This window comes from Equus przewalskii, chromosome 10, assembly GCF_037783145.1.
Source record: "Equus przewalskii isolate Varuska chromosome 10, EquPr2, whole genome shotgun sequence".
Classification (NCBI taxonomy): Eukaryota; Metazoa; Chordata; class Mammalia; order Perissodactyla; family Equidae; genus Equus; species Equus przewalskii.
In genome coordinates, this window is record NC_091840.1 from 26,282,766 (window position 1) to 26,298,862 (window position 16,097).

A 16,097-nucleotide genomic window follows, 5' to 3' on the forward strand; every position below is an offset into this window, starting at 1 on the left:
TTATGTGTTTGTGTCTACCAGTTCTCCAGGAACTTACGGGGCAGAGAGGCAGTCTTCTGGATTGTCTGAGCACACGAGCTCTCCCCATTTCACAGATGAGGAGACACGTGCACAGAGATGAACGTGACCTCATTAAGGATTTATTCATGGAGGGAGTCTTGCTACGCCCCTTTCCCTGTCTCTGGACCCATCAGGCCCCAACGGCGTTGAGCGCGGCGTTGAGCGCGGCGAAGCAGCTGTGTGCCGCTGCGAAACAGACCAACAGACCCTGCTCCAGCCCCGTCAGCCTCGGTCTGTGGAGGGGCGTCTCTCCTGCGTGGCCTAGTGGCCACTAGAAGGGGATGTCACTGTGTCCATGGCCCCCACTCTTGTCCCAAAGTCCCTCCCGGAACCCCAGTTTCAGGCAGGCGCTGTCGCAGTTCGCGGAAAAGCGAGAATTCATCCCAAAGGCCCTGGGAGGACAGCTCGGCGGGGCGGGACCGGGGCGGAGCGCGGGGACGGGGGCGGCTCCGGGCGGTCGCTCGGCTTGTCTCGGGCTGGGTAGCCGACCGCGCCTACCTTCCTCGCCGCCGCGCTTCGGCCCCATGGACGCCCTGTGCGGCTCCGGGGAGCTCAGCTCCAAGTTCTGGGTAAGGAGGCGTCCCGGGGCCGTGGGCGCGCACCGGTGAGCCCCTGAGACGGCGCCGGGGCGGGGGCGATGCGACTCCAGGAGGGGCTCTGGCGCACCACCCATAGCCGATGCCGCGCGGCGCCCGGGAGATGCCCTGCCCTCCCGGATGCGTGCAGGAGCCTGGGAAAGCGAGGCACGAGGCTCCTCGAGGGTGCACTGGGTGGCATCCCAGAATCGAACTTGCCCGCACTTGCCACCTTGCCCCAGTCCCTCTCCAGGGCTGATCCGCAGGGTACAGAAGGGGCATTTACCCATTAGCTACGTTCCTTCAGCGTCTACCCCGTGTACTGGGCTCGGTTGCCCACCCGCACACCTGCCCGGGGCCCCAGGGCAGTCAGAGATCCTGTTCAGCCTGTTTTTTGGGGAGGCTGGCTCCTGCTGTGCTCTGCCCTTCTTGAAAAGGGTCCTTGCCGCCCTGTTTTCTCTGGGCAAGAAGCACTGGCAAGCAGGCGATCCTCACTGCCCTGGCCTCAGGAGGAGAGGCAGACCTCACTCTGGCAACAGGCCCTCACTGGTGGAGGATGTCAGGATTCCCGGGTTGAATCCGCTTTTTCACAGATGGGGGAAGGGAGGTCCAGAAAGAGGAAGGGACTTGCTCACATCACCCAGTTAGAAGAAAGCAAAGCTGGGTGGAAAAGCAGGCCTTTTGACATGCCCCAAATCCCTTTCTAAGACATCAGGCTGCCTTTCTGACTGCTGACCCCGGTCCCCCAGCATGGTTCAGGTCCATTAAGTGTAGACAGCTCAAGAGCTTTCTTAGAGCTTTCAAAACCTACTCACGGCAGCTCCCTTGATCTCCATTGCAGCTCTGGGAGGCACGTGGTGGTGTGTCTCCATTTCACAGATGAGCTCAGACTAGCGGGGCTTGTCTATAGTCATCCAGCAGATGCCCAGCACAGGCTGGTCTCAAATGCCAGGTCTCTGAATCCCAGCCTCACGTCTTCTTCCCATTTCGAGTATTTGTACATATGTGCCTGGTGTGTGTATGCTCAGTGTGTGTGTTTTGTGGATGTGTGCTTGTGTAACTAGGGCGGTTACATAGATGTTTGAAACTCGAGCAATGGAGTATCCATAAAAAAGTATCTTTGGGGATCTCTCTTTTTCTCTGGGTCACTAAAGGGTTAAATCAGAGATGGTGCGACTTCTCTGCAGCTTCACTTCTTGCCCAGCCCCACAGAAGTGCCATCCGCCATCCAGCCTGCATTGGTCACTTGTTACCGGAGTCCAGAGGTTGTCCCCTTGGCTTATGAGTATACATCCTTTCCCTGTACAGTTGAGGCTGGCTGCTGTGGCCACGGCATGGTCGTGGTGTCTCGGGTGGCCAGGCAGAGGACTTGCAAATCAAGGGAGCAATTATGCCCATGCCTCAAGTGTAAGGGCCCCCTGTGGTGGGTGGACAGTTAACCCTGTGAACTGAGGACTGTACAGAAACAAGCTTCGAGGAAGCCGGAGCCAGGGAACTCAAGACACCCTTCTTGTTAAAGATCGTTTGGCTCGATCCTTCCACGATATCATGGAATCCAAGAGTGTCGGCCCTTGGGGGCTTGGAGCAGCTAGCCCTGCCCCTCGTTATAGAGCTGGGGAAACTGAGGACCAGGGAGGGAATGGACTTGTCAAGGTCATACAACAGTCAGTCTCAGAGCGCTGGTCCAGGAAGCCGGACCCCTGGACTATGGTTTTGCCTTTGCCGTTGCCTGACTACGCACCTACATTTGGGCTTCTGGACCCCTGGTCCCTGAACTTCGTGCTGCTCATAAGCTGTATGTAGCTCCTCTGAGGACCTCAGGGTCCTGGGAGTCAGCTTGTCTATGTTAGCTATCTGCAGTGGAGTCTCTGCTTGGTTACGTCATACGACAAGGGAACTGAGTACTCCTCCTCGTCACCCCAATCTCTCAACACCCTCCATCTTCCACATTATCTTCTTGGCTCCTGAAAGCTGTTCCAGGCTGCACCCAGTGTGGTTGGTGATGGGAGAGGGGTGGGGAGAAAGCAGGAAGGTTCTCAGCTCATCCTCATCCTCTGAGCGTTGGCAGAACGGAGAAAAGGGAGGGTCTGAGGTTCTAGCTCAGTTACCCAAAATGGGGTTCAGTGGCGGTGTGCTGTTTTGCATCTCATTTGCTTTGTATACCATTCAGGTAAACCTGCTCCTGAACCTTTAATCTTAGGGGCCTGTGGGTGACCCGCCTTGTAGGAAGTAGTTCAGAGCAGCTGGGAAGTACCTAAGCCAGGAGTGAAAAGGAGGGTGGGGGGGGGGGAGGAGGGGACATGGCTCAGGCTACCAAGCCTTTCACTAGCTTATCCTCACAGGCTCAGCTTCTCCCCCTGTGAAATGGGGAAATAACCCATCTCCTACCACCAACAATCACAAGATTATTCTTGAGATCAAATGAGATAGGGAACGTGAAACGATTTTGAGAACTAAAAAACTCTCTATGAGTGGCAGGTTCTGATATTCCTGGGAAGACGAGGGAAGAAAAAGAGAAATGAGATTAGAGTACGGTGTTAGATCTGGAAAGACCTACAAGAAAGGGGCTGACAGGGCTGTTGGTCCAGGGGCTCCCATTTCAGCTGTTTGCTGGGGATTTTGTGGCTAAATCCTTCGGCCTCAGCCCCAGCTAAATCTGAGAGTAGGAGACTCGAGGGGACCCATGACCCCCTGGACTGACACACGGCATGCACCGGGTGAATGATTTATCACTTTCTGTGACTCTCTCTCTCATCTCTACTTACCTTGGCGGATTACCAACATCTCTGAGCACGCCTTGGGAGTTTTCATGAAAATACGTTTCAAAAGAATGAGCTATGGCCAAACTGCCCAGCGTTCATGAGGTCAGAGATGCCTCTAGAACAGAGGAGGTGTTGGCGTCCCTTTGCTGTGTCCCATTGCCCCCTGCCTGGAGGATTACTGTCTGTTCTGAGCAGTGGAGGGAGGGGAGCACCCAGGTGGTGAAGAGTCCAAGGAGGAAGGGCCTGGGGCTGTTTACCTCCAGGATGTCTTGTCCTCTTTGCAGAATTAGCCTTGATCTGATGGCCCCCAGGAAGCTCCTGGGAGGCTGATGTCGGCTCAGAAATCCTAAAGTACTGACCATGTAAGTTGTCCAAAGATGGCACTGATTGCCTGAAAAGTAGTGAGCTCCCCATCATGGGGAGTGTGCAAGCACATGGTTAGCGACCACTTGAGAGGAATGCTGGAGAGAGGATTCCAGTCAAGGAAGGAGCTGGGGGTCTCACCCTGAAATTCTGTGACCAACTGGGAAGAGGGAAGTTGGGCCAGTGGGAGATTTCCCACTTCCTCACCTGAGCTTTCCAGACTCCCCTTTCCCTGGCTCTCTCCCCACTTTAGACATGGAATTGACCTAGTAGCAGCTCTTGGTAGAGGTCTTTGGGTCTCCCGCTGGTCAGGCACTAGCACCTTCCCTGTTCCCTCACCCTAGGAAGGGGCAAAGCCCTTGTCCCTCAGAGGCTCAGCTTCCTGTGTGTTCTGCCCTGTTCCAGTTAGTCTCATTGTGTCGCTCACTGGTTGTGTGACTTTGGGCAAATCACGCACCATCTCTGAGCTCCAGCTGGGCTTAGATGGGCTCTGGGGCCCCCTTCAGGTCTACTTGCCCAGTGCTGATTCTGGCAGGCTGAGCCTCAGGCTAAGGGCCCTCCAAACTTTGGGGCTTCAGTGGTGTCAGGGTCTTCCTCCTGGATCATTGGCCGGTGTGAGTAGACAGCCACCAGAACATGTGTGTAATGGACGAGACTCTGGTTTCAATGAGCTTTGACTCTCAAATGAAGACAGTTACATACAAAGCTGGGGCTGAAGTAGGTAGGCAGGTGGGAGAAGGGCACCCCTCAGCCTCCTGGTACCGGAACTTCCTCCCCAGGAGCCCAGCCTCCCTGCAGGCCGTGGCCCCAGAATCCGCTCCTTCCATCCCAGCTGGAGGCAGCAAAGCTGGGGCTGGACGGCTTTGACCTCTGAGTTCTTGGCTTCTGCTGAGAGAATTGGGTCCCCTGTGGCCCCAGGCTGGCTTCTCCCCAGCCCTGCTGCTCCCTCATGACCCCTGGACCTGGATGTCAAGTCCTGAAGACCTAGGGGAGGAAGTGAGTCAGGGAAGTGGCATTTGGGAGGGAACTTTGCCAAACCCTCCTGCTGACCCCCCCAGACCAAGAAATGGTCTTGGGGCACCTGGCTGGTGCCCAGAGAGGGAGGTCCCAGCAGAGCCTGCCAGCTGACCCTCCGCAGGAGGCAGGATCAGAGCCCCTGGGCTGTGTCCACCCCTCTCCAGCGGGGCTGTCCCAGGGGCGACAGGTGGAGCAGGATCCCTGGGAGGCGGTGACCTGGGTGTGCCGCTTCTGGGAGGCCGTCCCATCCCCCACCTGCAGCTGTTCCTGTTTCCAGGGCTGGATCCAGGAGGTGGTGCTGAGGGGGCAGCTCAGGGGGGCCCACCCTTTGGGTTGGATTTCTCCTTCCAACTGGATATTCAGGTTTTCCAGGCCAGTGGTTCCCAGAACCCCAGCTAGTCTGTCACCAGGTGAGGGCAGCCGCTTCCCCTCAGCTCCGTGAATGAGCCGCAGGGGTGGTGCCTCCAGGGCGGGCTGTGTGGCGGAACAGAGATGCTTCATGTTTCAGGTGATCTGAAGGTGTTCTGTGCCCAAGGCCAATGTCAAGTTGGAGCCCTACAGGGTGTAGACAAAGTGCCAGAACTGGGGCTGGCACTCTGAACTGTCCTGCCCGGGTTCAAATCCTGGCCTCAGCCGGTATGAACCGGGCCCGTCACTGTCTGTGAGTCTCAGCCAGTGTGAACATTAGATGATGATCCTAGAACTCTGCAGGCCTCAATTAACCCAGTCGTTGTTGGCCGGCTCGGCCCCTTTCAGACTCGGACAGGTCAGCAGGCCCGATGAGCCATAGACTAGCCAGGCCTTGTCCCCCTGCCCCCACGCCCCTCTGAAGGCTGCGGTTTCAGCCGCCATAGGTCAGTGAGCATGACCTGGCCTCAGAGCGGGCCCCTGCCCTTCCTGTACGTCCATTTCTGCTGAGATAAATGAACTTGTCAGTTGATCCCTTCTCCTCACCAGCAGGATTAAGGAAGTAATTACTCTTTTCAAGACAGAAGCTGTCAACAAGCCTGGGGCCCCAGGGGGCTGGGAAGTGCCTCAGAGAGCTGTAACCCAGCAAGGACAGAGGGCTCCCGCGTCCTCACTCCCTCCCCCACCCCCACATCCCCTGCTTGGGTCTACAGGGATTTCAGCCTTGGTGGCCATGAAGGGACCTCCGTCGTTCATCCGTCGTTCAGTCCATTCTGGGTGCCCGACCTTATCAGCGCCATCCAGCTGTTTAATCGCATTATTAAGGAAGCAGTTGTTGCTGTGGAAACTGTGTGGGCGACAGTGGGGGAGGCCTGTGGGCCCAGCTCCCAGCCCAGCCGAGCCCATGCTCTTCAGAACGGGAAGCGGGGGTGGTGGTTTGAGAAGGGAGCATCTGTCCTGCCCTGCGGGATTGCTGGGCGTGTCATGGGGTCGGGGATGTGACCTCCACCCACCCCGTTCTTTACACTTAACCTTGGTGCAGGGAGTGAGTAGACTGTGTTCCTGAGCACGCAGCTGCAGAAGCTGGGCTTCAGAAGATACGCTTCCTTCCTTCATTCATTCTTTCTTTCATTCATTCATTCTTTTGTTCAACAAATACATACGCGTGTCGCTCTGTCGCAGGTCCTGTTCTAGGCAATGGGGAGTACCCTGGTCAACAGAACTAAGAAACCTGCCCTCATGGAGCGTATATTCCAGTGGGAGGAGACAGAGAAACAATAAACATGATATATAACTCAATTATATATAGAGTATGCTAGAAGCTGAGTAGGCCTATGGGAAAAATAGGACAGGCTAAGAAGGATGGGGGTGCAGGGACAGGGTGGGGTAGGGGCGAGTTACAATTTTAATTAAGAAGGTCAGGGTGGACCTCCACGAGGTGAGATCTGAGCAAAAACTTGGAGGCGATGAGGGCGGGAGTCAGTACTGCTGCCCTGAGACAGGGCCAGGGGGGTGCGGTGGAATGAGAGCCCGGATAGGGGAGAGGAGGTCAGAGAGACAGCGAGGAAGAAAATGAGGGTCTTGTGGGCCACGCAGGGACTTTGGCTTTTACTCTGAGTGAAATGGAGGGCCCTTGGCAGGTTCTAATCAGAGGAGTGACATGGTAGCAGGATCTGGCTTAGATTTCATAAAGATCTGGCTCTGGCGGCCGTGCTGGAAAAGACCGCCCGGGCAAGTGGCAGGGGTGCAAGCAGGAAGACCAGAGAGGGGCTGGCTCAGGAATCCAGGTGAGAGAGTGGGGTGGAGAGAAGTGGTTGGATTCTGGATATGTGAGGGAGAACCAGATGAAGCTGCCTTTTTATTAATGAGAAGAGTTGAAAGTAGTGCTTTCATAGAGTTGGGCCTATAAGTTGAAGGTAGAGTGGACAGGATTTGCTGAGGGTTGGATGTGGGGTGTGAGAGAAAGAGAGGAATCAAGGGCAACTCCAAGGGTTCTGGCCTGGGAGGAGTGCAGAGCTGCCATCCATCAAGGCGGGCAGGCTGAAGAGGAGGGCATTATCTGAGGGAAAGGAGCCCAGCCGATCTCTCCGTGGATCAAAGCAGCCTTCTGGGTCCTCACACCTCCAGCATCTCTTGATTGTTGCCACAGTGTGGGTTGCTCCCTCACCTGCTTCCCCAGGTGTTGTCCTGTTTGAGTCAAGGAGCTTTGCTGTTCATTCTCTCCCCCGCGGGGAGCTGGCTGGGATGCTGTCGTTCTCCCATTGCTCACACGTGGAGACTGAGGTTCACAGACATGAAGGAGCTTGCCCATGGTTCCATGGCTCAAAAGTGGCAGCCCATACTGGGTCTTCTGCATTGGGGTTTGGTTCTTCCTGTGGCCACTCCCCTCTTGCCTCAAAGACCCATGCCACCGACTGGCACACCCATGCAATGATTCTCTGCCATGCTCTGGGACTCAGGCTCGCCCTACACACACGCTCCCTTGTCAGTCACTGTGTAGACCATTTCTGGGCCGCTCCTGCATACCTGGTCGTGTGCTGGGAGTTGGAGGGTGTGGGGAGGAGAGAGAGCAATAGGAGCAGGGCCCCATGTTCGTCCTCAAGGGCTCACGTTGCTGAAGGAGAGAGGATGTGTTCACATGTCCAGGTCCAAGTGGCACGGGGTGGGGAGAAACCCCAACGTGGCATCTCAAGGCCAGGGTGCTTGTCCCAGCTGCCTACTGCCAGGTGTCCTTGGACCTGTTGCCAGAGCAGGTAGAGCAGGCTTTCTCTTTTGCACACGGGCCTAGCAGTGCTCATCCTCTCTACTTCTGGAAGTTTTTCTGAATCGACAACCAGATAATGAAACCAAGTGCTGTAATAAAATGCTACTAAACTATAAGGGGCCTTTGTCACTCTAGGATAATAGTCACCTGGCTACAGAGGCCACACGAGATAAAGCAAAGAGAAACCCCATTGGAGGCTGGGTGCTCCCGAAGGCTTCCTGTAGGAGGTGAGGCTTGGGCTGGACCTGGAGAGATGGGAAGTGCACTCCAGGCCCGGAGGCCCAATGGTCTGAGTTACGGGTGGCCTTGGGCAGACTATCTGGATGGCGATTAAGAGGATGGGATTAGTCACACATCATTTAATGATGGGTTATGTTCTGAGGAATGCACTATTAGGCAATTTTGTCATCGTGCAATCGTCACAGAGTGTACTTAAACAAACCTAGATGGTGTGGCCTACTACACACCTAGGCTATATGGTACTAATCTCAGGGGACCCCCATTGTATATGCAGTCCATCATTGACCAAAACATCACCATGACTGTAATGGGCTCGCCAAGTTTAAAGCAGGGTAGGGCCTCCCAATGACCATAGAATGGATAAATCCATGGGTCCATTCACACCATGGACCACCATGCAGAAATGAGGAGGGACTGTCCCCACTCACTCAAGGATGATACCCACAAACCCAGCGTCGAGTGAAAGAAGCCAGATATGAAAGATACATGCTGTATAATTTCCTTTGTAGGAAGATCCAAAATGGGCAAAATTAAGCCATGTTGTTAGAAGTCAGGATAGCATTCTCCTGGGATGAGCAGTGGCTTAGGGTGAGGGAGAGGGCTTCTGGGTGTCAGCAATTGTTCTGTTTCTTGATTCAGTGCTGGAGACACAGGTGTATTCAGTGTATGAAAATTCATAGAGGTGTATACTTAAGATATGCACACTTTTCTGTAAGCATATTATACTTGAATAAGAAATGTTTCACAAAGGAAAAAAATGTGGGCCGAGCTGGATTAGCTGTGTCTGCCTCCCCTCTCCCTGGGGTGCCTGACCAGGTCTAGTGGTGTACCCAGCTCTGTGACCCAGTGCCTAGCCCATGCTGGCTGCTCAGCAAGAGTTTGTGGGTCCTTTGCTCACATTGCTTGAGCAACTACTGAATACAGGGCTCTAGAATCAAGAGGTACGTGGTACCGCCTCTGCCCACGAGGGCTTGAGTGAAATGCCCCAAAACAGTGTGTCCCTGGACCACATGCTTCCCAAAGACAGGGACAGGTCTGCCCCAGGTACAGATAGCACGCTGCCTGACTCACAGCAGGCCCTCACCAAAGCATGGTCAAGTGGAGACCGATGCTCCAGAAAGGTGCTGAGTTCAGAGGAGGAAGGGTGCGCAAGATGGCAGAGGCGGGTCCTGAGGCCGCCCGACACGGCTCCCCTGTAGTTGTCGAGACTTTGACAAGTGGAAGAAAGAGGGACCCGGCTGAGCAAAGGTGAGGGAGGGAGACTCTTAGGGCAAATAGAGCATGGAGTGCGTTTGGCAGCAGGAGAAGGAGCAGTGGGAAGTCACGTGGGAAGAGATGCCTGTGGGGTGCTTGAACGTGGCTCCATCAGCAGCAGGAGCCACTGCAGGTTTGTGGGCAAGAGACAACGAAAGCTGCATTTCAGGAAGAGTCGCCTTGCCTTGGTGGGTAGGGACCCTGGAGGACAGAGGGCTGACCCGGACGGGATTAAAGAGTGAAAGTCGATTGAGGAAGGAGGGTCAGGGCTTGCACGCCATGAAATATTATCTGGAGATGGGAGAACTCCAGCACATCGATAATTGAATAGTTCACATAGATACATAATTCAAGGCCAGCTGGGGACCTCAAATGCCATAGTAACATGCTTGAACTTTGTTTTCTAAGCAGTAAGGAGCCACTGAAGGTTTAGAGGGAAGTATAAGATTATCCTTTTGTTCATTCATTCATTTATTCAACAAATATTTAATTTAACTTATTTAAGCAAATTTTAATTGAGCACCTACTATGCGTTAGGCACTGTTTCAGGTACTTAAGATACATCAACAAATGAAATAAAGATTTTGTTCTTCAAGAAATTTACATGCCAGCAGGAAGAGATGAGAGAAAACATAATAGACTAGCAAATTATATCACATATTAGAAGGTGATACGTGCTTTAGAGAAATGAAAAAGCAGAGAAGGGGAAGGAGAGTGGTTTGGGAATGCTAGAGGGGTGCAGTTGGCAATATTAAACAGGGTGGTCAGGGGAGGCCTCTCTGAGAAAGAAAGACTTAAGGATGTCTGAAGGAGGAGTGTTCCAGGCAGCAGGTACAGCAAATGCAAAGGCTCTGAGGCAGGAACACGCCTGGTGTGCTCAGGAACAGTAAGGAGGCTGTTGGCTGGAGTGGTGCAGGAGAGGCAGTGACAGAAGTCACAGGTTGGTGGAGAGAGACACTGCGCAGGTCCTCGCAGGCTCTTGTAGGGTGTGTAAAGTGGAGATGTCCAGTCAGCAGTCAGATATAGAGTTGAGGATTTGGAGAGTGGTGGGCTGGAGAGAGAAAGATGAGAATCATCGGCATGTTGATGAGACTGGATGAGATTGCCCAGGGGGTGAGTGCAGACGGAGAAGAAGATGGAGAAGAGGAAAGGACTGAGCCCTGGGGCGCTCCAATGCCAAGGGGGGAACCAGCAGAGACTTGGGAGGAAGGGGAAGACCAGGGAAGACCAGGGGAGTGTGGGCAGCCATCTGGGCCCCTAGGACATGGAAGGGAAGCGACCAGAGCCCCATGGAAATTGCTTAGGAAGAGGTGAGGACCTGGGCTAGTATCATGGCTGAGGGGCCAGGTGGGAGGGATCATATGGGAGATGTTATCATCCCAATGTTACCCTTGAAGAAACCAAGGCCCAGGGGCCGGCCCCATGGCCAAGTGGTTAAGTTGATGCACTCTGCTTTGGCAGCCCAGGGTTTCACCCGTTCGAATCCTGGGCGCAGACATGGCACTGCTCGTCAAGCCATGCTGAGGCGGCGTCCCATATGCCACAACTAGAAGGACCCACAACTAAAAGTACAAAACTATGTATCGGGGGGCTTCGGGAGAAAAAGGAAAAATAAAATATTAAAAAAAAAAGAAACCAAGGCCCAGAGAGGTGAAGGTCAAGCATCTTGCCCAAGGTCACACAGCTTGAAAGATGTAGAGCCAGCTGTCGTGAACTTCACAATGAACAATATTTACACAGTCATAACAGGGTATTCTCTGAGTCTTATTTAACAAAAGCCTGTGTTGTTGCTACACTGGAAGGATGAGGGAGCTCAGGTGGAGAGGATGTGAGAGAGGGACAGCCTCAACAAGAGAAAATAGTGATGATCGAATAATGGTAAATCAAATCATAATCGTAAAAGCAAATTGCTTAAAAATATGGAAGTAGATACCAGAACAAAGTTAGCACACTTGAACATAATTACCCCCGGGAAATGGAACGAGGGGTGGGGGGCGATGAGGCAGGGACCATTTTCTTTTCCACAGTTTGACTTTTTAAATTATGTGCGTGCAGGAGGGCCGGCCCGGTGGCACAGAGGTTAAGCGAGAACATTCTGCGTCGGTGGCCCGGGGTTCACGGGTTCGGATCCCGGGTGTGGACCTATGCACTGCCTGTCAAGCCATGTTGTGGCAGGCATCCCACATATAAAGTAGAGGAAGATGGGCACGGATGTTGTCTCAGGGCCAATCTTCCTCAGCGAAAAGAGGACGATTGGCAGCAGATGTTATCTCAGGGCTAGTCTCAAAAAAGAAAAGGAAACAAATAAACAAATTATGTCCATGCATAACTTTGACAAAAATTAAAATGATAATTATTTAAATTGGCAGTTAGAAGGTGGGAGGTTATATCCTCCGGTGTTAACAGTGTTCTCTAGGTGGATGGGATTGTGGATGGGGCTTTTTTTTCCACTTGGTTATATTTTCTGAGCTTTCTGTAAAGAATGTCTAATACTTTGCCAGAAGGGAAGAAAAGATTAGTTCATTGGTGACCTTGGAGGAAACAATCTCAGTAAAATATGTGTTCGAATGTATTCCCATATCTCTTTCTAAAAATGTTCTTAGTGGAGTCATGTTCAAAGACAAGAGGAGTTCTGTCTGGACTCAGAGGTTCTCCAGGACACCAGGCTTTCAGTGCTGGAACCAGGACAGTCCCACGCAGACCGGGATGGCTGCTCACCCAAGGCTTTGTCATTCACAAAGCGCTCTCCCCTCCCCTTGTTCCTTTGAGCTCATACCTACCCAGTGAGGTAGGTGGGCAGGGGTGGCCTCCCCCATTTTAAAGGAGAGGCAACTAAAGCTCAGAGAAGCTCCCTGTCCCTTCCTTGGGAGAGCCTTCGAGAGGAAGTGGGCTCTTCAATCACGTGCCCATATTGCCTTGCTAAAAAAAAAAATTTTTCAAAAAAAAAAAAAGAGAGGAAATCTAGAATGCCAGACAGCAGATCAGTGGTTGCCTGGGAGGGGTGGGCTGCAGACGGCACAGGGGAACCCGTGGGATGATGGAAATATTCTATATCTTTATTGCAGCAGTGGTTTTGCAAGTGTGTACAACTGTCAAACTCATTGGATTCTGCACTTTAAATGGGTGCAGTTTATTGTACTTAAATTACACGTCAATTCGAGGGAGACAGACAATAGGAGGAAATGGAGCAATCACGGCCTCCTAGGAAAGCTCACACTCGGGACAACACGTGCCCATTTGCACACTCAAGCTCTTCCGCCTTCACACACCTTCCGACCCCCATCGCGCGTGGAGCATCTCTCCTGCCCAGCCGCCGCCCTCGAGGAAGGGCCCAGTTCTGCAGGAGGCTGCCACCACACTGAATTGTTCTCTCTGTCCCCAGGACTCCAATCTGTCCATGCACACAGACAACCCGGACCTCACTCCCTGCTTCCAGAACTCCCTGCTGGCCTGGGTCCCCTGCATCTACCTGTGGGCCACCCTCCCCTGCTACCTGTTCTACCTGAGGCACCACGGTCACGGCTACATCATCCTCTCCCACCTCTCCAAGCTCAAGACGGTCAGGGGCTCAGGGCTCTCCTGCGGGTGGGACTGGGACCTTGGGGGTCTCCTTCGATGAGTCCCTTCCCCCACCCTCAGCGGCTGGACTGTGTTCCCCAGCCTCGCCTGCCCGGCACTCTGGGCCATGGCAGCCTGCCAACTGGGTCTGCAGCCAAATGACATATTCCCTGCTTGGGGTGGTTCAAGCGAGTTCTCCAGCAACATTCTCCCCACCCTCGAGAAGCTTCCGGCCAGTGCCCACCCCACCCTCAGGGCCAGGCCCTGAGCAAGCCTGGTGGCTTCAGGAGCAAAGCACCTCCTCAGTGAGGACTGTCCCTGTCTTTGGGGATGGAGACTCCAACATGTGTGTGCCCTGTCTGTAGGCCTTGGGCGTCCTGTTGTGGTGTGTCTCCTGGACTGACCTCTTCTACTCCTTCCATGGCCTGATCCACGGCCGGGCCCCTGCCCCTGTCTTCTTTGTCACCCCCTTGGTGGTGGGGGTCACCATGGTCAGTGTCGGGCCCGGGAAGCTGATGGGGGAGGGTCCCCAGGGGGTTGTGGGATTGTAAAGGTGGGGCCATGGGCTCTAAGAAGGCTGGACATCTTAGCAGTGGGAAAAGGATGCGGGTGACCCCAGAAACATCTGGCCACATGGGGTGGGGAGGAAGGGAGGCAGGTCCAGATGTGTGTGCTCTGGCCGAGCCTCCCCTGCCATCCCTGCACAGCTGCTGGCCACCCTGCTGATCCAGTACGAGCGGCTGCGCGGGGTGCAGTCCTCGGGGGTCCTGATCATCTTCTGGTTCCTGTGTATGGTCTGCGGCATCATCCCTTTCCGCTCCAAGATCCTCTCTGTCCTGGCCAAGGTAAGGGGCAAGAAGGGAACCTGCGAGGTGCGTGCTCCCTTAGGGGATGACCTCAAGGCTCAAGGTCATTGCTGGGTCCCAGGCTCCACCCCTCTGTCCATCCCTGGCTCCCCGGACCCCTCTGCTGTTCAGTCCTCTGTGTTATTCCCCACTTGTTGCATCTCTGCTGGGAGGCAGACTGGGGGCTGGGGGGAGGGCCAGTGCAACCTGGAGAATGGGACAAGACGCAGCCATCGTTGGATGTCTGTGGGAGTGCAGGGGACTCTTCTGTTGCTGCCACCAGCAGCACCACCAAGTGCAATGTCTGACAGGAGTGTCCACCAGTGTCTGTGTAATGAACACACGTATGCCAACACTCACGGAGAGTTCTGGCTTCCCTGGAAGTCCCATTATCTTGTCTCCCCTTTCTTCCTACCTTCCTCGGTTCCTGGCCTTCCTCTTGATCTTTGGTGGTGATGAGCAGGATAGGGTGGTGGTAGGAACACTGGACATCAGTTTAGCGTCTCCCCATTTCTCCATCTCAAGGGGAGGTAGTCAAGTGTGGCAGCAAGAGCACAAGCTTGGAACAATCCACTTACTCTCTGTGTGATCTTGGGCAAGTTGCTTTGCCTTTTGGAGCCTCATTTCCTCGATTGCAGGCTGGGGATCATAAGACTTCCCGCCTTGTAGAGAGGGTTGGACGAGGGGGTGTAGGTGAGGTGCTTGTCACGATGCACTGAACGGCAGCCCCCTTACGACCCTTTCCCTCTCACGGAACCCTCTGAGAGAGGGACCCGGGTGTCCCTCGGGTGCCACCTCCTACCCCAGAGGAGCCTGACCTTCTGATGCCCCTCCCATCCTCCCCCAGGGCGAGATCGAAGACCCCTTCCGCTTCACCACCTTCTACATCCACTTCGCCCTGGTGCTCTTTGCCCTCGTCCTGTCCTGCTTCAGGGAAAAGCCGCCACTTTTCTCCCCAAAAGATGCCGACCCTGTGAGTTTTCCATGGAGGCCGGGTGGTCGTGGGAGTTCACAGCCCACTCCTCAGCCCAGGCCTTACCAGCGTTGCCCATCCCTCCCGGTTCCTTCCATCCCCCACGTCATCTCCACAGTGTGCAAACTGGGGCTTGGAGCAGGAAGGAATGGGCCCCTCCACCCCTGTTCTGCCTTGAGAGCGTGGTGAGCACTCCTGATTTTTCCCGTCCCACCCTCTCACCTTCCAGAACCCCTGCCCAGAGGCCAGTGCTGGCTTCATCTCCCGCCTGACTTTCTGGTGGTTCACAAAGTGAGTTGGCTCTTGCTCCAGCCTGGGCCTGAGGGAGGGGGAGACGGGGTGAGAAGGAGGAGGGAGAGCAGGTCAGAAGTTCAGGGGCCTGAGAAGTTGGGCCTGGCTGGCCCCGCCTCACCCCTGCAGGCATGGGGCAGGGGAGGTGGGGTCACCTGTCTGTTGGGCCTGGGGACTGAGTGCAGGGGCCGGGCCTGGCCCAGCTCTGATCCCAGGCCACAGGCCAACCCTGCATCTGGCGGGCTGAGGGGAAAGGCCCAGGGGCTTGGGGGAGACTGTAATTAGTTCCGAGCTCTCCTGTCTGGGATAAGCTTGCAGCTTGTCATTTCCTTGGCCACCCCTCAGAGCAGCCTGAGCAAGGCCGTTTCCTCTGCGACCCGGGTGAGGGCTTATTAACCACGCTGTGCTGAGGAGCCACCTGGGCTGCGACTCCATCCGCCCGGCCTTGTCCTCGCCCAGGGCCTTAGCCAGCATGGATTTCATCACTGGGGCCTGGGGGTCAATGGGACAATCTGGGGAGGAAAGAGAGGAGGGACTGAGATAGGAACTTGGGGTCCGTGGCAGTGACCTCCAGCCTGTTCACTGTGGGAATAAAGGAGACAGCTCCCTTGACCACAGCACCCTAGGGAGACCCTCCTTTCTGGAGACCCTGGTCCCCAGCTCCAGGCGGCTAAACTCTGACCCTGTTTGGGGCTGCCCGCCGCCCTAGGATGGCCATCCGCGGGTACCGGCGCCCCCTGCAGGATCGAGACCTCTGGTCCCTGAACAAGGAGGACCGCTCCCAGATGGTGGTGGAGAGGCTGTTCAAGGCATGGAAGAAGCAGCAGAAGAGGGCAGCAGGGTGAGGCCCTCCCAGGGTCCCCACGCCCCTCCATCCCAGCCCCTTCACACACCCCAGTTCTCCTGCAGAAGAAGCTCGTAGACCTGGGGTCCACATGGCTGAGGGTGGGGAGAAGAGCAGGTGCAGGCGGTCCTGGGGTGGGACAC

At 54.9% G+C, this 16,097-nt stretch overlaps 1 protein-coding gene across 5 annotated transcripts in view; it reads left to right on the forward strand.

Moving 5' to 3' along the window:
- The first annotated feature begins 487 nt into the window (after window positions 1-487).
- ABCC3 (ATP binding cassette subfamily C member 3) overlaps window positions 488-16,097 on the forward strand; it is a 46,043-nt gene continuing 30,433 nt past the window's right edge. For 3 of the 5 annotated variants that reach the window (XR_011523375.1, XR_011523376.1, XR_011523377.1), the window contains exons 1-7: window positions 518-629; window positions 12,826-13,002; window positions 13,367-13,492; window positions 13,709-13,846; window positions 14,694-14,819; window positions 15,049-15,110; window positions 15,820-15,951. Coding sequence is in view for 2 of the 5 variants with exons in the window: in XM_070562207.1 (XP_070418308.1) it covers window positions 585-629; window positions 12,826-13,002; window positions 13,367-13,492; window positions 13,709-13,846; window positions 14,694-14,819; window positions 15,049-15,110; window positions 15,820-15,951 (806 nt within the window). In the remaining 3 variants the exon portion in view is untranslated. Of the gene's footprint in view, window positions 630-12,825; window positions 13,003-13,366; window positions 13,493-13,708; window positions 13,847-14,693; window positions 14,820-15,048; window positions 15,111-15,819; window positions 15,952-16,097 lie in introns of all 5 variants that reach the window. The other 2 variants (XM_070562207.1, XM_070562208.1) reach the window with 2 other exon arrangements.